The sequence below is a fragment of the Perna viridis genome, chromosome 1, assembly GCF_037379345.1.
Source record: "Perna viridis isolate PV_CMFRI_1.1 ecotype Kerala chromosome 1, ASM3737934v1, whole genome shotgun sequence".
NCBI lineage: Eukaryota > Metazoa > Mollusca > Bivalvia > Mytilida > Mytilidae > Perna > Perna viridis.
Window position 1 is genome coordinate 35309409 of NC_142445.1, and position 26105 is coordinate 35335513.

Sequence of the window (26105 nt, forward strand, 5' to 3'; positions counted from 1 at the left end):
TGAGGAAGTAGATACTGAAGTAAAACATGCTTCGATTAAACAAAGCAGTGTTGACGAATATGTCACAATGAATGCAAAAGCTACTATTAAATGGGAGAACGTTCTAAGTGTGGATTGATAATATAACTAGTTCAATTATTAAATAATTGTTTTTATCAGGGTAATTCTTTTTAATAGTTTCGCTTTTTACCGTTTGACCTTAAGGACGCTCTTCTATGGAAACGCAAATCACCTGATCGCAATTATGTTTCCCGATTGGCCAAATACTGCTAACTTATTGGTGTTCGAAAAGAACGTTATCGAAATTCTGAAATTGCGTTCGAAGAAAACAATCGAAAATTGAAATTGTGTGCCATGTGTTATTTTCCTGAAAGAAATGTAGAAACATAAAAAAGAACAAAATTTTACTATTTCGGCTATCTTTTTTTAAAGATAGTACTTGTTTAAGATTTCATTCAGTTTAGATAAGCGCTATGGGAAATACAACAGGATAAAACGCATTTATTTAGTAAAAATTTGCAAGTAACCGTTTAAGTATACAACAACAATACATCCCAAAGCCAATTTATTTAATGTATATGAAACTGTTAAACAAAAGATGTCATTGCTGTTATAGTCTCATATTTCAGCATAACAAAAATAAAACTAAAGCGGCATATCTTCTAGCGTGTAGCCGATTAATGTAAACTTCCTTAATGCACACCATTACGACGAGGACATGAATCCATACGTTCGTCGCATTTAGCCAAATGTTACATGATAATATCAGGGTAAGAATTTTATTATAATAACCATTAAATGCTGATTTGGGAAACACATAATTGATGAGGGGAATATAAATTCAGACCAAAATTTGTGTATCTTTCCATAGGCATCAGTGACCCAAATCAGTGTTTAAAGACTTTAATTTTGTGCTGCGTTAAAATACCACAAAAAAGAATAATTGTAAATACTATACATCTACTTGAAACAAGTGTACCCAGTAACACTGACAGTAATTGAGTTATAAATACAGATAAACAGTTTCTTTGGAAATACAGATGTTAACTTCCATTTCGGTTCTTTTTGCTGATCTGTTTTGTTTGACTCGCATATTAAATGATACTCAAAACGTTAATATCCCCCCAACAAAAGAAATTGACGAATGTGTGAGATCGTCAACAGATGTTATATATTTTTGTCGGTGCGATGTATGTATATATCATTCTTTAAATGCTTCTTTTCATACTATGTATATAGTGTCTGTTAATTACATCGAAAAGAAAAGAATTCTTGGAAGGAAATTGAAAACCAAATATTTTTTAAATCATCCTTCCTTGCACCATTATTCATAAATCCACGTATAACGACTTGCAATATTGTGACTGCGTTTAGATAACTAAGATGTACATAAATATCGAACTTGATAGAAAAGAAAAATGAAAAGGCACATGAAGAAATATTCGATGGAAAACAAGTAAATGTAAACATAACGTGTATTACATTACGTTGAAGGATTTCATACTGAAGTAAGTTATTTTTGATATTCATTACACTTTTTTTGTCCGATTCTTTATGAGCTGGAAGTTTATGAATCTAGAAGGTTGATGTTCATTAAGAAACGGAAAAATTTATGCACTTAATAAAGTGAGAAAGAAAGTTAAGCCAATTAGTTTTCTTAAAGACTCTCTTGTGCCAAATATGTCATCCCAAGATGGAGGATGGAAATTCTTGTAAGAATAATTTTCTTAAAAAAAGTTGTCTATTCAGGTTATTCAACAATATAAATATGACAAATAATCATTCATCAATACTTGATAATTGACACTGGAAGCATATGGGTAAAATGTATGATTAATGAGGCATTTCAAGGTCAAAATATCAGCGGGATGACCGTAACTTGCGGCAAGAGATGTCGGTAACTTGCGAAACAAACATTTTGTAATGAGAGTTGGTACTTTACCAAAATGATAAACATTGAATGGCAAAAGATTTCACTGAATAATGTTAAAATTGATATACTTAATAATTTAATTCCAAATGGTTTCTTATAGAAGCGGTGTTTTTGTACAAAATACTGGAAAATAACACTTTAAAATATTTTGCAAGTTGAATCAATGGAATCGGCGATCCATCTTTCAATACCTTCCTGATGTTCACCAAAATCTGATGGAGCAAAAATCCTAAACGTAACAGCCGAACAGCAAAGTACCTCCGTGTTAAGTAATGCAGAAACATGGTGATAATGTACATGTGTGGCTGCCGCGTGCAATATTTTTGGCTTGCATACGGCAGGGAGTGCATGTGTGGCATACGATTTCTAATTTCATAATAAATTTATGAATTGTAATGAATATGATTATATAAGAGAAATGAGAAACAGCATATGATAATAGATACAAGAGATAACATTTGTTTTTATCAAATAATATGAAAATATTAAGTGGTAGAGTTTTTGGTGACTCAACAGATTTATGTGGTAAATTTACTTGCTACAAATCTATTGGTTCAAGATCGTATAGTTGTATGTAATAACGTCAGACTGCATGTTACAAAAATATACTAAAAGATTTTAAATTGCAGACTTCCTACCAAACTTTTCTGACTGACATTAGATATTCAAACTTTCATTTATTTTGATGGCACCGTATGTTCAGCCAAGAAAAAAATATGCCATTTTTTTCTATTTTAAAAAAAAATTAATTTAAAATTAAAAAAAAAAATTGTTTTGCCTACCCTAGCACATTTATTATGGTATTTTTAAGAAAATGCTGCTAAACTATCATTTCTCAGAGTGAAAAAAACCCATATGTGTCAATATAAAATAATTAAAAAAAATAAAATGATTTTATCTACCTATCATATTTTTTTTCAAAGTATCTGGATCCGCCCATGTTTAACGATATGGCCATGTATTTGATTTTGATATCTTTGCATTATCTTTCCTTGTTGATATTTGTGTGCAAATATTACGTTATTCTTATATTTCGTATCAAGTAAACCCGTTACAGTCATCCCGTTCGTCAATCTCTTGTTCTAATTCGGTCATCCCACCGATATTTTTACCTTGTAAATTCTCGTTTATCATGCATTTTACCCATATTCTTCCCGCTTCAATTATCAAGCATTGTCGTATTTATTTTGTTGAATAACTTGAATAGACAACTTTATTAAAGAAAATTGTTCTTTCCATCCTCCATCCTGGGATGACCGTAACAGCCAGTGTTGACTTCCGACGATCAACACGGTCGGTGACTACCAAGAAGCATGAAGTACTTACCTTCCCGGAACATATGACTTTATCCTTTATGTACTTGGTGGTTCTTCGGGTTTGTACTTAATTCGTTCTTTGCTAGTTTTCTGCTTTTCACTTTCGTGTTGTTTCGTCCCCTTACCATTCGGAACAAATCATGATAAAACTAAAACTATTTTCGGAAATTATGCTCACCATTAGATTATGTTGGGCAAGGCGAAAATAAGTATAATTGCCAGTTGTCAACGATGATATTTAATTCTGCAATAAAGGACACGAATTATAAATGAATGAAAACAATGAATAAGATATGAAATATTCCACTGTTAAATTCAAATATCAATTATTTTACAAAGATTATTACAATTGACTAACCTGCAATAAAGATGTCGATAAGACAATCCACTCTGGTGAAAGTCGAAGTGCAGAATGACAATTTAATAAAAGAAAAGTAAAGTCCGTGCAGCGGGAACCTGTTAGCGGAGAGCGGTCCAGTCAACCGTCAAATGATGATTACAATAACAATGATTATGATTATGAGATGAAGATGGAATGTATAGGAATATACTCAAAAGTAAATAATATAATAAATGAAAGTATATTTAGGTATTAAATAAATGTATAACAACCTAAATATAACAACCAAAAATATACCAAAATATATATAAATATTTATACTGTGACATTGTCCCCCCTCAAGAACGAAAATTCGTCCTCGAATTCAAATCAGGTTACATGTTCTGTATAGGTGGCAAGGCCTCGCTACACAGGAACAGTGTAAAATTATAAAGCATACAAAATAAATGCATAACAAAATATCTAAACGCTCGCCAGTCTATGTTCGTTTTCAGCAATAACGCTAGTTATATGATCAAACCATTTCTGCCCGACATCCGGGGAAGGATGGACACCATCCATCAGCTTAGTATATTTAAGGCGTATTTTCCCGTTTTGACATCTCTGGTGAATGTAATTATGTAATAACGGTGTTGCCACCTGATTCTTAACGTTCAATGCAACAATCCTTTGGTAAAGAGCCAACAAAACAGCATTAAGCCGTTCTTGCATCTTAGGGTATTGGGTCTCATAAGCCAAATACAAAGTTTTACCAACAGATAATCTATGAGTGTTCCATTTCTCAAAGTTTTTGTTAACTATAGTTGCGAAAACTACATGATGACCCATATTCCTGATCCTATTAGACACCATCTCAAGTTTATCCATATAAGATTTAACAATAACTTCCTCATCAACAACTGTATCAATGTAAGATTTCTCATACTTGGAGTTCTTATCCCTTACCAATTCACATACATCAGGAATACCACAAACAAAATAAACTATCTTTATTCCTTGGGTTAAACTAAGATGCCTCTTAACGTCTTGGAAAATCCTTAAATTTTTTATTACCCGGATATATAAATACACCACCACAAGCTAAACTTTGTAAACATCTACCACGACTTGGGCAATATACTAAAGAATTCATATCTGAAATAAACAGATTAACCCCACTAAAAACAACTGTTAACAAAAGATTATAAGTAAACGTAAAAGAGTACAGAGGGTGGCAAGGCCTCGCAACTGCCCCATTATATTTAAAACTATTTATAATACATAAAATCACCATGTCAATCAGGCGGTCTCATAGCTCGCCCACTCCTACGAACTACTGGAGCAGGGACCGGTTCAACTTGTGAGCGACCCAAAACATCACTAACCTCAGAAATATGACTTGACAGACTCAACTCAACAGAACTAAATTCATTACTAACTGAACCTGAAACGTCATTAAAAATGCTCGGGGTGGTTGAGATGTTACGATCATGATCAGAAGTACTCATTTCTACCTCCCTTGATAGGTTATGCATATCACCCGAACACCTATTCAGCGACGAATCCTGCGCACGATCAGCCTGTGCAATATACAAACTGTCAGGACTAAATTCGTTTGCCAAAGGATTTAATCCTTTAGATTTCGAACGTGTAAATGTGTTAACAGCGACCATAAAATCGTCATCGTCCGATTCCGAATCCGACCCCGAACGATCTGTGTAATTTGCGTTTACCTCTGGTTCAACAACACCGGTACCGTTAGTATCCGGACTACGTTTATCTGAAACATTTGATTTATGCACAGTCTGTTTGTCGTTCTCAAAACACGTAAACCTGTCGTTCAGTGGCAGTGAATCAATAGATAATAATAAATTCCTGTGAACGGTTTTCGTTTGCTTAGAACCGTGTTCCCGTTTAATCACATATACCGGTATACCAGCATCAGGCTGCTGTACTACAACAAACGGGCACCGTTCCCATTTGTTGGCGAGTTTGTTTTCCACGGATACCCACATTCTTTAATAAAACTCTATCACCTGGATGTAAAACTGAACTCCAAACTTTTCGATCATACCGAGCTTTGTGACGCATTCCCGATTTCTCAGACTCCCGTGTCGCAGTCTTGTAAGCGAACTCAAGAAGCTTCTTCAACTTACCGACATAAGTATCGTGTGAACGAACCGAAAGATTATCGGTAGCGGTTCCGAAAAATGCATCCAAAGCTAACCGAGGGTGCCAACCGAACATAAAGAAATGTGGGCTATAACCGGTACTCAAATGACGCGTCGCGTTATACGCGTGTACTAATGGGAGAACATAACTCTTCCAATCCGATTTTTGATCATCGTTCCACGTACCAAGCATATTCAAAAGTGTTTGGTTAAATCTCTCCGTTTCCTCATTACCTTGTGGATGGTACGGAGTCGTACGGGACTTCGTTATCCCAGCCAACTTACAGAGCTCAGGAATGACTTTAGATTCAAAGTTACGACCTTGATCACTGTGAAGTCTGGATGGAAACGAATAGTATTGGATGAACTTTTCCCAAAGACACTTTGCTGAAGTATATGCAGATTGGTTTTTCGTCGGAATCGCGTATGCAAATCGTGTAAAATGATCTGTCATAACTAGAATATTCTCAAAACCACCCTTTGACATTTCTAATTTCAGAAAATCAAGACATAATAATTCCAATGGCTGACTAGATTCAATATTAACTATAGAAGCCGACCTCCGATCCTTAGACTTTCTCAAAATACAACTAGGACAAGATGCAACTTCCTCTTCAACCTCCGTCACCATACCAGGCCAATAGAACCTAGACTGAACCAAATATAATGTACGGTCCCGGCCTTGGTGACCAACATCGTCATGTAACCCGCGTAAAGCTATGTCACGATATACACGTGGTAAAACTAGCTGCCTTACCTTTTCACCTTTCAAATCACACGTTCTATAAAGAACTCCGTCTGATAGTGTCAGCTTATTCCAATCATTTAGTAACCTTCTTACCTCCCTTTGTTTTTAGCTAAGTGTCGTTTTGATGGTTTATGACCAGTCAAAAATATTTCAATCACCTGAGCCAAACAATTATCTGACCTTTGCTCATCTGACCAATTTATATCACTTAAGCTAGGATCATGGTCAATGTCACACCCTAGAGTGTCTAAGTTGTTAGCCATCAATACACTCTCGGCTAAACCACAATCTGAAACGACTGAGGACAAGCAAACAGCTTTTACAACCTTTTCATCAATAATGGAACCTATGCCTTTATTACCTTCATTCTTCGAATTAAGCCGAGATAATGCATCACAATCAATGCTTGACTTACCAGATCTATAGGTGATAGTGAAATCAAAATCAGCCAACGATGCTATCCATCGCTGAGACGTAGCATCAAGTCTAGCTTTTCCGAGCACATACGTCAGCGGATTATTATCGGTTCTGACTTCGAAGCGGTTACCAACTAAATAATCGTGAAATTTATCCGTGACGGCCCATTTCAAAGCCAGAAACTCGCGTTTATGTGCCGGATATAACTTCTCCGCGCCTCGTAAGCTTCTACTAGCGTATGCGATTACGCGTTCGTGTCCGTCTTGCTTCTGGTATAAAATTGCGCCCAAACCGTCGCCGCTCGCGTCGTAGTGTACAATAAATGGTAGCATATAATCAGCATACGCAAGAATAGGGGGATTCGTCAACATATGTATTAACTCATCTCGAGCTTTCTGTTCTACAGCAGTCCACTTCCATGGTATTTTACTCTTAATCTTAGACCGACCTTTCTGTTTCTTCCCGGACGGATGTCCTATTAGCAGATCATTCAAGGGTTTAGCTATCTTGCTATAATCCTTGACAAACTTCCGGTAGAAGGAAGTAAACCCTAAAAACCGTCGTAACTCTCTGACATTGGTAATTTCAGGCCAGTTATACACGGCCGATAATTTCTCATCATCCGGTTTAATACCATCAACTGATACTACAAAACCAAGGTATTTTACCTCAGTCTGGAAAAATACGCACTTACTACCCTTCAGTTTAAGGCCATTGTCACTGAGACAACGAAACATTCGCTCTAGCCTAGAAAAATGTTCATCCACCGACTTCGAGAAAACTATAATATCATCAAGAAAAACAAGACAGTCATGTAAATGCAGTTCCCCCATGCATTTTCCATCATTCTCTGGAAACATGCATCAGCATTTGTAAGACCAAATGGGAGCCGATTGCATTCGTAAAATCCAAGCGGACCGACCGAAAACGCTGTTTTATGCTTGTCTTCCTCCCTAATTCCACATTGCCAATAGGCCAACCAAAGATCAAATTTGGAAAAATAAGTCGCTCCAGCCAGACTCTCGATCGTCTCTTCTACTCGAGCTGTAGGATATGCGTCGCGAATAGTTCGACTATTCAATTTCCGAAAATCAAAGCAGAATCTAAGAGAGTTGTCTTTCTTCCGAACAAGGACAACGTTGCTCGAGAACGGACTATTAGATTCCCGTATCGCACCGGCGTCTAACATCTCTCGAAGATGTTGCCGAACTTCCTCGAACATTCCCGAAGGGATACGTCGGTACGGTTCCTTAAATGGTGTCTCGTCATGAAGCTTGATTTCATGTTCAACTAGATTTGTAAAACCGAGATCAGTAGGACCGGTCGAAAACACCGATTTCCATTTCTCAATCATACTAATCAGACGCGATTTAATTTCATCTGGTAAGGCATCGTCAATATTCAAACTTAATTCCTTCAACACATCCGCGGTTTTACCAGCATCTGACTTATTAGCTGATTCTCGCGCTAAATCCGGAGTATGATTGAAAGGATCGACGTGTTGTATAACTTTGATTTCACTAGCACTTCATAATACAGACTTCGGTTTTATTTGAATTGCTTTAGCTGTCATGTTACAAATTCTAACAGGAATTCTACACTTACCTTCCTTCTTCAATGAAACAACTCTAGGACAAACTACAACTCCATCAAAGGAAGATTTTTCTGAGTTTTCAGTAACAACAGTAACTCCAGCCTTACTTGCATTACATACCATACCCGAGATTGTCATCGAAGCTTTAGGCTTTAGGGTAACAACCTTTTTGTTAATCGAGTTTACATTACTCAAACAATTACTTGCAAGAGAAGACAGGGCTGTGTCCCATTCTTTCGGCAAAGTAGAATCATCAGACATACCGGTATTGGATTTGCAAATATTCAATACATTTGTCCCAAGTACTAACGGAACTTGACTATTATACTCCGTTGAAGCAACAACTAGCATGGGAACAGGAAAAGAAGTCCCTTTTAAATATGGAATTTCCAGAACTACCTCTACATAGCCTAAATAAGGTAAACGATCACCATTAGCTACACTAACTGTCAATAAATCATCAACCTTTTTCAAAGTTGGACAAGGTTTCAACCTGCTTAACAACGGTTCAGCAATAGTTGAAATCATACTTCCACTGTCAAGAAGTGCCTTGCATTTTACTTGATTGACTATGACATCACTTTCATTGGCATTGCCAACTAACCTTTCAAATAAATCACCATTTACAGGGCTTGTATCAAAATCAGTAGAGTCCCCAATTCGCCCTTCATTCAAGACTCCTACCCGTTTAAAGACGGTTTACTGTTCTGTTGACCCTGAACCTGAGATTGTTGGTTGAATGACCCACGTCGAACTACCTCTACCTCTATTATTTGTATAGCCACCCCGATGGCCATATCCCTGCGCGTTACCACGATTGTGATTACCGTAGGCATTCTGAGGAACACTATTCTGTTCTTTGAGATTCTTGAGTTCGGTTTCTATCGACTCCATGCGAGTATCAATCTGATCAATTTTCTTAACCAGATCCGAAATCGACTTGGAATCAGTAGACATCGAGCTATGTTGAACACCTTTTCCGGAAGATGCAATATTTTCATTTCTCGAAGAGTTCGACAGATCTAATTCAATTGCTCGAACATCGCGAATTAATTCGTCGAAGGATTCTACGGAATCATATTTATGTCGACTTACATTCTTGAGAAGCGGATCATGCAAGCCTGACCAAAATTTTGATCTGAGCATGTCATCTTTTTGAAGTGTAAACAACTGAGTGCAAAATCTATTGCAATTTCATGCCATAATTCGCGACCGATTGATTTGGCATCTGTCGTTCCGTATAAAACTGTTGCAGCAAGGCTTCGCTGCTATAAACATTACCATAGACCCCCTCTAATTTTTCCAAAACCTGATCAGGAGAGGAAACTTCCGGTATTGTCAATAATAAATTTCTAGGCGAACCCTTCAATGAATTTCTCATAGATTGAATCAAAACAATGTCCTCAAATTTTTTCTCTCGTATTAAGCATTTTACCTCGTACTTCCACACATCAAATGTGGTTTCCGATTTCTCCTCACCCGAAAAAGTAGGCAATAGCGGTCTTTGCCAGTTGGAATTACTAGCAGCCGATACCTTATCGCCTTTCTGTAGAGGTACAAGGGTGTATTTTCGGACAGGTGTGGGGGGAGGCGACTTACCTGAAGTTTGATCTGGGTCTGGCTTAACTACCTCTCTTGGAGTGCTATGTCTAATAAGGTCAAATTCTGTATCTGTTACCACCTTATATTGGGTATTTTGATTCAGATATTTTATCATTTTCTGAATTTCTTCATTAGAAAGTTTTTCTGGATTATCTTGACCCCTCTGTTTTAAAGCAGTGTCCGTAAAACTCACATCTCTACTCATGATCGAATAGGGGTTAATTGTATGAATATATGAATGATAAAATGAAAAATGACTCACCAGTCTGTCAAAGTCTGGTTAAATGTGCAGAGAAACAAGAGAAACAGGATCATGCAGGAGCTGAAATTTATAATCAAAATTTATCAATCTAGAAACAATGAATAAATTCACATATGTAAATAAATATTAATAAAATTTACTGTCTATAAAATTGAAAAATTAACAGTTTTTTTTTTTATTGTACTGGTTCACTGAAATCTCCAATCACAGTTACGGTATACTGATCTTTTATAGTTGTCGTTGTTTTGTGCAGTATTTACGGTAATATCTTTGTATAATATTTACGGTAAATGTCCTTGACGAGTATGGACGGTAAATTTTCTGAATACAGTTTGACATCAAAAATAACGGTCAGAATGAACTACAATGAGCTGATAAAGTTATATGTGGATGGAATGCGCAATGAATGGGAAATTAATCTCCATAATCCATCGGACTTTTCACCAGAAATTAATACGTATAATTTGTTCACAACAATCATTTACGCTAACACTTATATTTCAAGCGAAACTCGTAATGTAACTCACAGGATATAATTTATAACAAGCTGCAAAACACAACGTTAGTTATATAATCGCATTACCAAATGAAATGTCGACGATTAAACTAGAATTATAACAGACTTAACAAAGTCATCGTGCCCTCACTAAAGTCGACAAGTTTACAACATATCCATGACAACAATAAAATGGAAAATGCGGTGCCAAACTAATGATGACAGTCGTAGAGCCATACTATTGGTGAACTTGGTATAATATTTTAACGTAAATAGATAAATGGTCGTTCGGCCAAAACTAAAGCAGACGGGCATTGACAATTTAGCAATCAATCTCGCTGGAGCCTCCAAAATGTCGCCGGAAATTATGCCCACCATTAGATTATGTTGGGCAAGGCGAAATTAAGTATAATTGCCAGTTGTCAACGATGATATTTAATTCTGCAATAAAGGACACGAATTATAAATGAATGAAAACAATGAATAATATATGAAATATTCCGCCGTTAAATTCAAATATCAATTATTTTACAGAGATTATTACAATTGACTAACCTGCAATAAAGGATGTCGATAAGACAATCCACTCTGGTGAAAGTCGAAGAGCAGAATGACAATTTAATAAAAGAAAAGTCCGTGCAGCGGGAACCTGTTAGCGGAGAGCGGTCCAGTCAACCGTCACATGATGATTACAATAACAATGATTATGATTATGAGATGAAGATGGAATGTATAGGAATATACTCAAAAGTAAATAATATAATAAATGAAAGTATATTTAGGTATTAAATAAATGTATAACAACCTAAATATAACAACCAAAAATATACCAAAATATATATAAATATTTATATTGTGACAATATGTTATCAACTTTTATATAGAAGATCCTAATATATTATTCGGGTCTGAAATATATTCGTTGATGAAATATAAGGGTAGAACTTATAACATAATGGCATACCTAAACGAAACCTATTTGCCTACAAGATGTTATTTTAAATTTCTTACTCATAGCATATTTTGGTTTATGTGTGTTTCCTCTGCCAACAGTTATTACTTCATATAAAAAACAGATGAGAAGGGAAGTTATCCTAATAGTCATACTATGTTGGCTGGAAAGAATACAGTCACAAGGTACTCAATTACTCTGTTTCATGTACATTGACCCCAGACCCAATGGACTGGGATAATGGAAGGTATTTTCCTAGTGACTTCCAACAATCAGCAAGGTGAGTATGCCCCAAAATAAAAACAATAATAACTCATAGCAGAACTTTTCCCAGCTTTAATCACTTGTTTCTTGGTGATTATTTAGACCAAAAGAAAAAAAATCAATCGAAGTCCTTATTTTCGAGAACCTATGGAAGATTTGATAGTGCAGAGCCATTTCAGCCGATGAAAGTGACAATGCAAATCTAGTTCAAGGCCTTTTAATCTGCCTGCAAATAAAAAAATTCCAACATTCATACCAAGATCCAAGTTTTGTTGATTAATTGGTCAGGTAATGTCAGAGAAGAAGATTTTTAAAACTAATAACATTAAAAAAGCGGGAAAAAAAACGTCGAAAGGGGGCAATAACGTCTATATAAAGCAGTGATCGATAATATTTAATTATTAACATGAGAAATGTTTTGTCTACAATAGAAGTTATGTACCAAAATTCTTGATTGGTTTTAAAATATAGTTTTCCTAGTGTTGAGGATTCCTGAAATTGTGATTTAACTTAATTCTTAATTTTAGTTTATCTTTCCTCAAATGGTACCACGTGGTGGCGTTTCCATCCGACACAGTATTCGTTTCAAATGTAATATATACTACAGAAAAGACAGTAAGATTACATATTTCCCTTTTCAGAACACATTTATTTTCAAACACTTTTTCCCAAATCCGGAAGATGCATATTCGGTCATTAGAGACAACTTTTTTTATAAGTTAGTATTTGAAAAGGCATAGGGAGTGCAGTGAATTTGTCGAATTTGAGAGTACACGTATGAAATTGTCAAAAGAAAATTTTATTTAGGCTTTGGACAGTGTTATTTGTGTGTTGGGGTGGTTGAAGTTAGAATAATCGAAACTTTTGTTCATGAACTTAAACGTAAAATAGAGGGTAAATTTGATATTGTGGGGTCGACGGAGGATGAATGAAAATTTACGAAGATTTACATGATATGAAAGTTTGATGTTGGAGAACTAAATAATATCTTTTGAAATGAATGTATTAGAATACCTTTCGATGGATTTATCCTACCAGTGCACCTGGTCCATGCTCCCAGTTTTAGCGGAGTCTGAGTTGCTCATTTGCTTTTGTTACTTTGTATGTATGATTTTAGTTACTTAATGTTGTTTGTTGTGTATGTCTGTTTTCCATGTTTGGTCTTTGTTCCTGGATTACTTTCTTTTGATTTCAGCTAGAGCCTTGGTACCCTTGATTACTCTTTTAATGACATTGTTTTTCAATACAAGATTATAAACTTGAATATAAAGATGATGATACGCAGCAAAGAATGTCATATGTGAAAATTAAACCCAGTCATGCAAAAGCGTTTTCGGGCTTACGTTGAGAATAACCACTTGATACAAAAAGTTTTAGCATTGAAAAATACATTTCTGAATGAAAGGGTCAACTGTTACTTACCAGCAAGTCTAGATCTGCTATTTCACCGAAATGCATGAAGGACACTGAGTAACAAATCTACAGCTGCGTCTTTTTGTTATAGTCTCTTTCATAACCAGAGTGTTATTCACTTACTCCATACCTACAGCTTGTTTTCCATCACATGGTGGTACGAACCGTCTTTCCCCAGCAATACTTCCTGTTCGTTTTTCATCTGTTCTGAAATTAACCGTTTTGTGCGAACCAATAATTGAACACGAATCAGCGGTTACCGCCTAATGGAAAGCACCTCATGTGTTTGATGTTGTTCTAATGATGAAATTCTGCCTTCTTCTTTTCACGTTCATGTTCATGCCTTTGTGCTTGATTACATTGTCAAGGTAAATCGTCACTAGACTATAAGGACCGATCGATGTTTAGGTTGCCTCTCAACCTTTTATGGATGACTGACAGTGTTGTGTAGTCATGGACTATAAATCATTCAACTACTAACTAGAATAGATAACTCTTGTAGTTATCATTCAGTTCTTAATGTTTTAAAATGATTTTAATTTATTGTTAGTTGAATTATTTACTAAGTGCAATGGGAAATATGCAAGAAATATGAAATTATTACACAAACAATTTTTTGGAGTGTCGTTTTATTATTAAAATTATTTCTGCAAGAAAAAAATCCTTGATCAGTTTAAAAAATAAATGTTCTGTTTTCATAGGCTGCTATAAAACATGGTGGGGAGAAATTGCAGAAACCGTTGTCCAGAATATTGTGTTGATCAACACTGTCATCCATCAACTGGGAAATGTATTTGGGGATGTAGGCCAAACAATTGTCCAGATAGGACGTGTTCGTTGGATGGTTACTGCAATAGAGGATGCCAACCAGGTCTTGCAAGTCCAACATGTGATCAATGTAAGTAAATACATTATCATATTTATTTTCGAAACTTAAATCATAATCATTCTCATTATGAGTATAATTATTATCCCAGTTTGAAATAATCGTTTCGGTTAAGAGTTTTAAATACTTTACGTACTTGTAGTTGGTTGTTCGTACATTTTGATTATATGTGATATGTATAACTAAAAGTTTCTAATTTCGGATTTTATTTTCGTTTCATTCAATACGACTAGATATTAATAAAGTTCATTTCCTATTTTTTTGTATTTTGACATTTAATATTTACTTCGTTATAAAGCAGAAGCAAGACTACTGAAATACATCTTCTGTGTTAGTCATGTAAATAAAGATTTATTGAAAAATAATCCTATAACAATTTTGGCAATATTTAACCGTTCAAAATTCGTGGTTTCTCCATATGAAGCAAAATTTAAAAGAAAACATGAACATTCCTTGTCATAAGAAAATGTTACAAATAAGCAACGAACTAACATTTCAAATTAAATTGGTAATCAAAGTATTTAGTTGAAATTCCATGTCTGTATATACTATTCAGTCGTTAAACATGCATAATCGTGATTAAATAAAGCATGGTTTTCGTATCACCAATAAAACATCAATAAAACACATTGAATGTTTAAATTTCTTTTTTAAAAGGTTCCCTGCATTAAGTCTCTATTCAGTCTTATACTGACTGAAGAACTCATTTTATAGTTAACCACAGGGGTTAGTGTATAATAATTAAAGAATCAAAGTGGAGCCGATTAGGTCAATTGTGGTAAAGCCGATTTTTTTTTATTAGAAGTTAAAGTTAAAATGTTTTGATCTGAAGAGTTTCTTCAATGAATTCATTGTCCTTCATGATGTATGAAGTTTTCGTTTTCACCAATTACTATTTCAGACAACATAGCAACATACGCTGCATCACTAAGAACTAACGCACTTCCTGAAAATCAGAGAGTAATTTTGGTAAATAATGGCGACAAAAGAAATGCATGTTGTATTCAGCTCTCTTCCAGAGCTCCCTTCGTCAGAATAGAATTTGGTGAACCCTATGTTATAGTTTCAATTATCGTAACATTCAAAGGTGACCACATACATATATATAGTTGTATAATGAATTTATAGACGCATTTACATACTGAAACTTTTAGACTTCGATATTGATATATACTAATGTTACTCCTGTGATACACCCACCCCCGTACACCCCATCCCCTACCCCTTTCCCCCACTCATCAACCAAAATGTGATTTTCAGGTACCTTTATACCTCTCATTTACCAATCTTTTTGTCGCCAAAAAATAAACTGAAGCATTTTTTTCTATTTATTTGGCTACTTTTTATACCACATTGAGGCAAAAATCCATTTTTTACGATTTTTGATTATTCGAACATCTTCTTTCTACAAAATAAAGTAAACTAACATATATATGTATAATCGTAGCCCAGCTTTAGAATAGTATCAAGGAAATCGCGGCAACACTTAGGGTTTTGGGGTAAAATAAAACAAAATGAGTAAAATGTACCCCTACCCCTCAGAAAAATCGCTTAAATTGACATATTTTTCCATATCAAAAGAGTATTTCTGTTTCAGTAAAAATTGGCTTATTTGGTATTTTCTGTTTAGTATTATCATAATTTAAACTTTAGGGGTTCTTTTTAGGAATTTTGGCGATTTTCGTAGTCAGAATTATCCAGAAAATCGAAAAATGGGATATTCGATTTTTTCGTAAAAAGTTATATAAATTCAACTCTACAAGTTATTGCTCCACTAAATCGTCTCAAATTTGGTATCATTCAAAAGATGATTTAATTTTCTACATAATTAAACCATGAAAAACTAAATTTCAAGAAACAATTTTCAAAAAATGTTAAAAATATTCCCCTACCCCTTGAAAATTGGTCTCAGTATCAAAAAGAATCCTCATTAAAAGCATACCGACACCGCAAAACTCATATGTTAGGCATTCCTAATTAAGATAATGATGTATCCAACACATCTGATCAATTCAGGTGCTAAGATTTTCTTTTTGGGATGACAAAAACTTTAAAATCAAAAAGGGAATTTTCAGAATTTCAGAAATCTTTCTATATCACCCGTTATTTCCATTTTTCAGAAATATTCATTACCCGGACTCATTAGAAAGCTAAGACACTGTATAATTGTGTTTGAATATACAAAAACTTGTTTGAAGTACAATTTGCCAATTACAGGTGAAGTGGAAGAAAATATGATTTTGGTTTGTTGGTTTGTTGGGGTTTAACGTCCGAGCAGCAATATCCCAGCTATATTCAGACGATGAACATGAAATTGATGATAAAATGAACATGAAATGATGATGAAATGGAAAATGGGATAGGATACAAGGACAATGGGGTCGACAAATTTTGATTGCCACTGGAAATAGGGAGAGGTGGGTAGGGTCGGGCAATTTAGCCTCCTGTGGCGGAGCCCTATGGTTCCTACTCCGGGAGAATACCACAGTAGAGTTCTTTAACGTGCGAGGAACTTGGCATCTTTCCCAACACAGTGCACCACTATGGTGTGCGGTCAGGTTTTTCGTATTATAGCCTGACAACCCCAGCATGTAACACGCCAGAGGTACCCCATTCTACCAACTGGGCCACACATCCCAGTTGCTCTGTGGACAGAGCGCCCTAGCCCCCGGCTAGGGTTCTGAGCACTATTTAGTTGCCTTTTACTACAAGCTTAGTGCTGCTGCAGGCCTATTCTTTTAACACCCGGACCTGCACGGGGCAAGAAAATATGAAATTCCGGAAATTTCCCTTTTTATGAAAAACTCTTTATTGTCATACTGAAACTGAAAAGTACGCGCCTGGAAAAAGAATATATGTTGGATACATCAATTATTAAAACAATAGTACCCAACATGTCTATTGTATACCATTTGTATGACAAAAATTAACATTTTAGTTCATGTTGAGGTATTTTTTTCATCGGTAGGGGTTGGCAATTTTCCACCTATTTTGACTTAAAAAAGTTCAAATATTTATTACTTGGACTCATTTGGAAGCTAAGATACTATATTAATGTACCGTATCACACACACGCTTGTTTAAACTATAGTATTCTGATAAAATGGCAATAACGGGTGATATAGAAGAAATTTTGAAATTCTGAAAATTCCCCTTTTATAGCTCACCTGGCCGAAGCCCATGCTGGAGTTATTGCTCTTTTTGGACGTTTTTTGCTGTTTTTGATGTTATTACTTTAAAAAAAAATCTGCTCCTCAGAAACTATTCTGCAAAATTCAATGAAAGTTGGCATTTTTGTTTAATAGGGTATCCTTAAAGAAGTGACCGATTTTTTATCGCTGAAAAAAACAGGGCTGCCGTTTCTAAAAATAGAACAATGGGGTCAGACAGGAGATTTTTGCGTAAATCTCCAAATGTGTTAGGTTTAGCCAATAGCTTTCAATTGCTGAAATATGATCCTTATTATAAGGCTTACAAATGTATCCAATGAATCAAATGGAGTCAAAGTTGTCTGACAACTCCTTGTTAGAGTTATTGCCCTTAAAGGGCAAAAATTTAACTAGGTGAGCGATTCAGGCTCCTGGGAGCCTCCTGTTCGATTTTATCGTATATGTCACACCAAATGGAAAGTCTTAGCGCCTGGATTGAACAGATAATTTGGGTACATCATTGTCTTAATTAGGAATGCCTAAAATGTGAGTTTTTCAGTATTAGTATGCTGTGAATGAGAACTCGCATACTGAGACGAGTTTTCAAAGGGTAGGGCTAATATTTTTAACATCTTGGAAAATTCTTTCTTGAAAATTAGTTTTTCGTGGTTAAATTATGTAGAAAATTGAATTGTCTATCGAATGATATCAAATTTGGGACGTTTTAGTCGAGCAATAGCTATCTTAAAGAATAGAATGTATGTGACATTTCTTTCATTTTACCCTAAAACCCCAAGTGTTGCCGCAACTTTCTTGGTACCACTATAAAGCTGAGACATCGGGCTATATAATAAAATCTAAATGCATTTATTTTGTTCACATATGCCGTCCCAGGAAGGCTTACACTCTAAAACAAGTCACAAAAATCTTGGATTTTTGACTCGGCAGGGTACAAATATAGGCTTATACTGAAAAAATATCATAGAATATTCTTTGGCGACAAATTGATTCGGTAATGGGAGGTATAAAAGTACTTAAAAATCACCATGAAGTTGATGAGGGGTGTACGGTGGACCCTCCCAGCCCATGGACAATCACAAAAATATAATTTTCGATTTTTTTTTCATAATTTTCAGATTAGATTGGTTTCCAATGTTTTAACCCCGGATCTCCTATATTAAATGATCTAATAAAATCAAAATAAAAAATACAATGATTTTAAGTATAAGCAAAACACCTTTACCTTTAATGTGAACGGAATAAGACCGCAGGACTATGACCTAAATCACGTGGTGCATACTAAATAATCTGGGTAGCAGGTTATTTTCAAGTGTGCACCACGGGCACTGAGGTAATTTCATGACAAATAGAACAAAAAATATAATAGTCATTTCTTGTAATTTAATTTTAGTATAAAAGCATAAAGGAATAATTCAGCAAAAAAAATTCACATTGCAAAATTTGGTCTATGAGATGATGGACCAAAAAAAAAATAACCAATCAAAAAGCATGTTACTTCTGACATTAAATTATTGTTAAATAATAATCTTTTATGTGTATTACTTTTCTTGTATTTCAGAAAACGTAACAAGCAACTATTCAATATCAATAGGAAATCCCGACACATATGGGATTGTAACAATTCGTTCGCCAAATAGCAATGATACTGAATTAAAAATACCTTTCCTACTGAATGTACACGAAATAGATCCCTTGGTTGAGTTACAGATTTTACTTGACAGTGACGTTTTAGACATATGTGAAATCGAAGTAACAGGTAAAATATTACCTTGATAATATAAAACCATATGAATTTGATAATGGAGTTATATGATGGAATGTCGACAGCAGAGCATCATGTTCTCGTGTTCAATTCATATGTTTACGACAAATGGATTTCAGCTATGCAATATTATTATATATACTCTCTCAAAAAAGAAACGCAACATAGAAACATTTTTTTTTAAATGTTATTTTTCTGTGTTTTTAATGGGTTTATTTATTAAAATCATATTGACTCTATCAATTTAAACCCCATTTAAAGGTATTCAATAGAAATCATTTTAATTCAATCAACCGAGAGCTGTTTAGGCCAAAATTTGTCATGTGTCAAAGAGCTTTATTTAAAAAATGCACGACCTAGACGAGCGAATCATGCGTTATTTAGTAGCGCGGAATTAGGTTATAAAAACTCGGTGTTTATTTTCCTGAATGCAGTCGTTATATTTAATCCTAATGAGACGACGCTATGCCGAAGTTAGACGGTGCTACCAGTAATATCGCAATACGATATCTCGTCTATGGGAACGATAGCAGCAGCAGGGTACTACACAAGGCAGATACCGTCCAGGCCGCCAACGTGTCACAACTGTAGCCCAGCATCGCTGTATCCGGTTTTCCACCTAAGGAATAGGACTAGCTGTCGCTGCAACAACAACAGCCAATAACCTTCCTGGTGTATACAGGCACCGTAATGAACGTTTTGGCCGGAATTGTGTCGTAGAAGTCGACACCTCATACCCCAGAAGAACACAGTTCCATGCTACTTGAATGCTCTCCGGTATCGCGACGAAATTCTACAGCCGCGCTTATTGCCAGCGATCGACGTCAACAGAGATGTTTTCCAGCATGATAATGCCAGAAAGCACAGAGTGTTTCTTACCATTGATTCTTTGGAACAACAAAATGTAAATATAATGCGCTGACCATTACGATCACCGAATCTCAACCCTATTGAGCACCTGTGGGGTGTATTGGACAGGCGTGTGCGCCAACGCCAGCCACCACCGCAAACTCTTCGGTAACTTGAGCAGGTAATACAGCATGAGTGGCAAAGAATACTGCAGGCCCAAATACAGCATCTGGTTGAGTCTATGTAAAGACGAATTACAGCTTTATTGCAAGCAAATGGAGGAAATAACAAATATTGAGATTTAAGCTGAGTAAATTGACATTAAAGTGAAAAATTATTTAATCTTAAGTGAGAGTGACACTTTGACAATATTTGTGCCAAATTTCAGATGTCTATGTATCTTCTTTCTGTGATAAATAATAATTGTTATTTGTGAAGTAAATGTAATTGTAATTGTTTTCCTATGTTGCGATTCTTTAGTAAGAGAGTATAGATAGCAGAGATCTACTAATATTCCCTGTGTTAAATTTTCGACAATTCTCACGGTGAAATAAATTCGGTAGGGAGTTGGTTAGGTATAGGTAAATTTGCCTCTCAAGATCAAAGTCTACCTGAAGAATTTTTTTATATTTCTCCAACTCTTTAATGTGTTTTACAGTTGATTCGAATAGTTTATGGTAATCATTTGAACATACGATCATCTATGGCCTTCAAACGTGGATGAAATTGGAAGAATCTGTTTAAAAGGCTGGAAAACACCAGAACTTATGTACTCTTCTAACAATGGCCGCATGCATATTCATTCACATGCTTCATATATTTTGTGTATAAAATTTTGTCAGTTACAACTCGTGAAAATATCTTGAGTGAACAAATGTGTGGTCACTTCCGTTCTACTCACGAAAACATCTTAAAATTGCAGGAATATTAAAAGTTTAAGGTTTATGTAAAAGTTACATAAATGCCTACTGTCATAAATCTGTCAAAACAGCATGTATTCAGTGTTTGTGACCATTTTACTAAACCTTTTTAGTATTACTAAATACCTATAAATCAGCTTTAATCAATTTTTTGAAAATGCACAAATTATGAGACCAAAAGGGGTCCTTTCCGAACTTTCTCAGGCTTTCTTCCGGCCCAAATGTCACAAAACGTCACAACACGAATATCAATCCACCGTACACAAAATTTAAACTTTATGTTGACAATAGTAACGAATAATGGAGGAAATCTAATTGGTTATCGTGAATAACCAATAAATGATTACTCGTGCCAAGAACGCACTAAGATTAATCGTGCCGTAATAAGTTCCGCACACTCGTTAAATCTAGGCGTTCTTTGGAACTCGTGATCATATTTTGGTTATTCACTAACCTATTCCTTATGTAATTAATGTATGTAGTTCGGTATGAGTGACCGATAACTTGGCACAAATGAAAAAAAAATAAATGAAACAAAAACATGAATGTTTTAAGACTGTAAGAAACCAGTGGTCTTTCGACAAATTTGATGTTCCAATATTTATCGAAGTTGATAAGTATTCCTCTAAAGTGATTTTTTACTGATCTAGTCTCACGCAATGTAACATTGTTCAGGTTTTTTTTCAAAAATCAATTTATGCTATTATAATATCAGTTATGATGTAGCAATGGTTATTCATAAAGTTAAAGACAGCACTCTCCGAGAAACAATGAATATTTGTACAAAAATACACAAATCTAATATAATCTTCAGTTTAAGAAGTTAATTTAATTTTGCTAATAATTAGGTTGTCGTCCTGGAAGGCACGGTAAACTTTGTGAAGAACCATGTCCAGAAAATTGTGATGGCCCATGTGATCCTCGTGATGGCATGTGTATGCCTGGATGTAAAGGAGTTTATAAAGGGTGGAACTGTACTGAAAGTAAGTTGTTCATTTAAATTGACGTACATGAAAAAAAATTCTTGAAAATGACGACAAATGTCGATTAAAAAAAATTGCTCTATTGTTCTGAACTTTAATAATTGTTGACATTGATGCCTGTGAAATTCGGTTTTTTTTGTGATTGCGTTCCATATCAAGTTTTGTCTGCAACATGAATTTGCATTTCAAGAATAGTTATTTTCACATTTTTTCTCCTTTTTTTTTGGTCTAAAACTATATCATTTTTTTCTTTTTTCACAAGTTTCGCGCGCATTGCCCTAAAACATGTTACCTAATGAACCAAGATTAGAGCGGTATTTCAAGGATAAATACTAGACAGGGAATATAGACACATACAAAACAAAGACCATGAAATAACCAAAATAACACATACAAGGAAACACAATTGAAAAAGTAACCCGGACTTCACTAAAAACTCGAAGCATGTTCAAATAAAAGTGTTCAAAGGGACTTAATTAATTATATATTCAAGCATGCACTTCTGGTTTCTATGGAGATCAATGTGACAAATCTTGCCCAGTAATTGCAACAGTGCATGTCATCCAGAAACAGGGCGATGTGTTTTTGGGTGCATACAGTCATATATAGGATTTACGTGTAGTGAAGGTATGTAGATTATAACAATCAAGAAGAATGATCACAAGCTGCAGTCTGCCCTATGGTATATGAAGGTTTCCTGGTCGTTCTTTGAAGACCAAAGGGTGGCCTTGTGTTGACATGTTCATCCCGGTTGGGTTGTTGTCTCTCTATTCTTGTTGTATGTAGAAAACAGTTGAACAGCCAATAGTACTAAGATGCTTCACAGAAAGTTTGTCTGTTTGTTTGTTGGGGTTTAACATCCGAGCAGCAATATTTCAGCTATATTCAGACGATGAACATGAAATTGATGATAAAACGAACATGAAATGATGATGAAATGGAAAATGGGATAGGATACAAGGACAATGGGGTCGACAAATTTTGATTGCCACTGGAAATAGGGAGAGGTGGGTAGGGTCGGGCAATTTAGCCTCCTGTGATGGAGCCCTATGGTTCCTACTCCGGGAGAATACCACAGTAGGGTGTGAGGAACTTGGCATCTTTCCCAACACGGTGCACCACTATGGTTTGCGGTCAGGTTTTCCGTATATAGCCTGACAACCCCAGCATGTTACACGCCAAGGGTACCCCATTCCTCCACCAGGGGCACACATCCCAGTTGCTCTGTGGACAGAGCGCCCTAGCCCCCGGCTAGGGTTCTGAGCACTGTTTAGTCGCCTTTTACGACAAGCTTAGCGCTGCTGCAGGCCTATTCTTTTAACACCCGGACCTGCACGGGGCGCTTCACAGAAAGACAGATGCTTGTAACAAAATGTGCAACTCAAACTATAAAAGTCCGGATCAAGTTACCATGTAGGTAAGATGACTTTAGCTAAATAGAAAAAAAACATTGAGAGACAATGTCATATTTCTTTGGTAGACGAAAAAAGAATTATACGACTAAATAAATATCCTCCATCTGTATACTCTTATAACCACTAATACCAGTTTCGTTTCAGGATGTCACCCAGGAAAGTATGGGATGTTCTGTAATATGACTTGTCCCGGGAATTGTGATGGTCAATGCGATAGAACAAGTGGTGCATGTTTATTCTTTTGTGAAGGTGCTTCCTGCCAGGAAGGTATCTATATTTCTCTTTTGATTGGTGTTTTTTTTTCAGTAGCAATTCTACTTATTTTTATTACAGAAATTCCATGGATAAGTATGTGTTTTAGTCACAGAAAAATTTATATATATATTTTTTTTTAATTTTGTTAATATTAGTATTGATTGGTTGGGTTCTATTCTATTCGATCTACTTTTTAAAACTCATTTATTATTTTACATCACCTTAATTGGTACATGTATGTTTAAGAATAAAAATAACCATTTTCTTTAGTCATATTTATCTTCCCACTCATTTATTGTTGCCAGGGAAAACGTCAGTTGTTCCCATAGTGACCGGAGTAACAGTTAGTATTGTAGCCATTGGCGCAGTTGTTATAGGTGTTTGTGTTTATTATAGAAGGTATGTCTCAGGTATAGCTATAGGCAAACATTTTTGCATTATTTGAATCTAAGAATTTACTGATGAAATCATACGAAACATTTTTCAAATATGAGGAAACTGGTGCATTTAAAAAAACACTAGCACAAATAATTTAAATATATTATGAAATCTTTCCGGTTGCCCACATTTTTTGCCTGTTTTAGGTTACTAAAGAATGATTGGTAAATTCTGGTTCTGTCGTGTTTTAACTGCTTTTGTTATCGTAGTTGTCTTTTATTTTTAATCTGTTTTCTCTTTCATTTTTTTGTTTTTTGTTTTTTGTTTTGTTTTTTTGTTTTGTTTTTTTTTGTTTTGTTTTTTGTTCATTTTTATCAGTACTCCTTCACTATCGGGTTTATTCTAAATTTAAATTCCAGTACAATTTATACTAATGTACGTAGTGTTTTATATTCTTAAATAAAAGATTAGTTAAAAGAGTAATCAAGGGAACCAAGATGCTTGCGGAAATGAAAAGTATGTAATCCAGGGATAAAGACCAGAAAGGGAAAGCAGTCATACACAACAAGGAACATAAAATAACAAAAATGATACATACAAAGCAACAAAAGTAAACTCGGACTCCACTAAAAACTGGGAACTGGGAGCATGGACCAGGTGCACAGGTAGGGTAAGCGTCCTGTGCTTTTCTAGATACACCAGTGGAGTTGCTATTTTGATTGTAGTTGTCCATTGTTTTTCATCTGTTTTCTCTATTAATTTGATTTTTTTTCTCCTATTAATCAATATTCCATCACAATCGGGTTTATTCTAAATTTAAATTTCATTCTATTTTATACTAATGTACGCAGCGTTTAATATTCTAAAATTAAGATTTGTTGTATGGTTTAACTCCAGGAAAGAATTGTATAGGCACTATTTTCAAGGTAACTCATGGGCTGATATAAACAAGTTCATGAAACCTGTTCGAAAATGTTTCCAGAAGCATATAAATTATTTTCTACGATTATCTCTAATTTCAGACGAAATTTTGCACATCCGAATAGAAAAAATAAGGAAGAATCTACTAATCAGACTTATACTGATACACTCGTCATCTCCGATAATATAATACAAGTCGCTTACGCAAACACAACTGTAGACACCAGGGCTCGAAAACAAGCTACTTTGCCTGAGCTACCCAAAGAAAGCATAATAATATCCACCGACGTACGGAAACACGAGAAGTTATCCGTAGATAAAGCGATAAATATTGAAGCAAAGAAGCATGGTGCTTTTTATAACACAGGGTTTGACGAAATAATTTATGATGAAGCAGACGCCACATCAACTGAACACAATTGTACAATCAAGGAAGAATACATTGAAATAAATGCGATTGTGAAGTGACGTAATACTTAAAAATGGGAGTCCTACCAATTCGATATTGCTGTATCTTTTGTATTAACTCGACAATGAGAATAAAACATTATGAGCGTTGCGTTTATCTTTGTGTATTATTATTATTATTATTATTATTATTAAATAATTGAATGTTAGTGTTTAAATGCACTTGAAACCCGCACATGGAATTTATTTTTAGCAGAATAATATTCTGGATGAAATTCATCTTACTACATCAGGTCAATACAATGTTACAAGCTCCATCGACAAAGGTTTGTTTCTTATCTTACTGAAATCATCAGACAGGCCTTCCAAAAGTTTCGGACAGAATTAAAACCATATATCTTTTAACTGACATTTGGATAACTCGCTTAAATAAACCATTTTTTCCCCGAATATTACCATTTTTTAAATAGGTTGTCTATAGTCTAGGGTGAGATTTGAACGTCAGACGCTTTGTGAAGCTTGATAATGGTAGTGTTAAGCTTGACTATTTGTTTTATTGATGTATTTCACTCGATTTTATACGTTTAATCTACGTGTTTCCTCACTTTTTCTGTGTCTGTATTTATCATAATTTTATTTATTTATCACGTATTTATTGAATTGACCTGTCC

The 26105-nt window shown here is 35.0% G+C and overlaps 1 protein-coding gene across 5 annotated transcripts; it reads left to right on the forward strand.

Moving 5' to 3' along the window:
• Nucleotides 1-684: 684 nt before the first annotated feature.
• Nucleotides 685-25643, forward strand: LOC148628522 (uncharacterized). 5 transcript variants are annotated; one of them, XM_088588975.1, is made up of 9 exons: nt 699-770; nt 3589-3806; nt 11393-14385; nt 15275-15460; nt 19102-19299; nt 21923-22057; nt 23617-23739; nt 24033-24126; nt 25128-25643. In XM_088588975.1, the coding sequence occupies exons 3-9, from the start codon at nt 14202-14204 to the stop codon at nt 25492-25494; spliced, it is 1287 nt and encodes a 428-aa protein (XP_088445101.1). In that variant the 5' UTR covers nt 699-770; nt 3589-3806; nt 11393-14201; the 3' UTR covers nt 25495-25643. The 5 variants fall into 5 exon arrangements, with proteins under 5 accessions (XP_088445111.1, XP_088445101.1, XP_088445094.1 ...); XM_088588968.1 differs by lacking the exon at nt 699-770 and adding an exon at nt 1336-1508; XM_088588993.1 differs by lacking the exons at nt 699-770; nt 3589-3806 and adding an exon at nt 1336-1508 and having other exon boundaries at nt 11393-12689; nt 14189-14385.
• The last annotated feature ends 462 nt before the right edge of the window (nt 25644-26105 follow it).

Coding starts and splice junctions, on each gene's coding strand:
- LOC148628522 (XM_088588985.1), top strand. CDS start 14,202: ATGGTGGGGAGAAATTGCAGAAACCGTTGTCCAGAATATTGTGTTGAT. Junction 15,461..19,101: donor AATTATCGTAACATTCAAAG/GTGACCACATAC, acceptor CTTGTATTTCAG/AAAACGTAACAAGCAACTAT. Junction 22,058..23,616: donor AGGGTGGAACTGTACTGAAA/GTAAGTTGTTCA, acceptor GTTTCGTTTCAG/GATGTCACCCAGGAAAGTAT.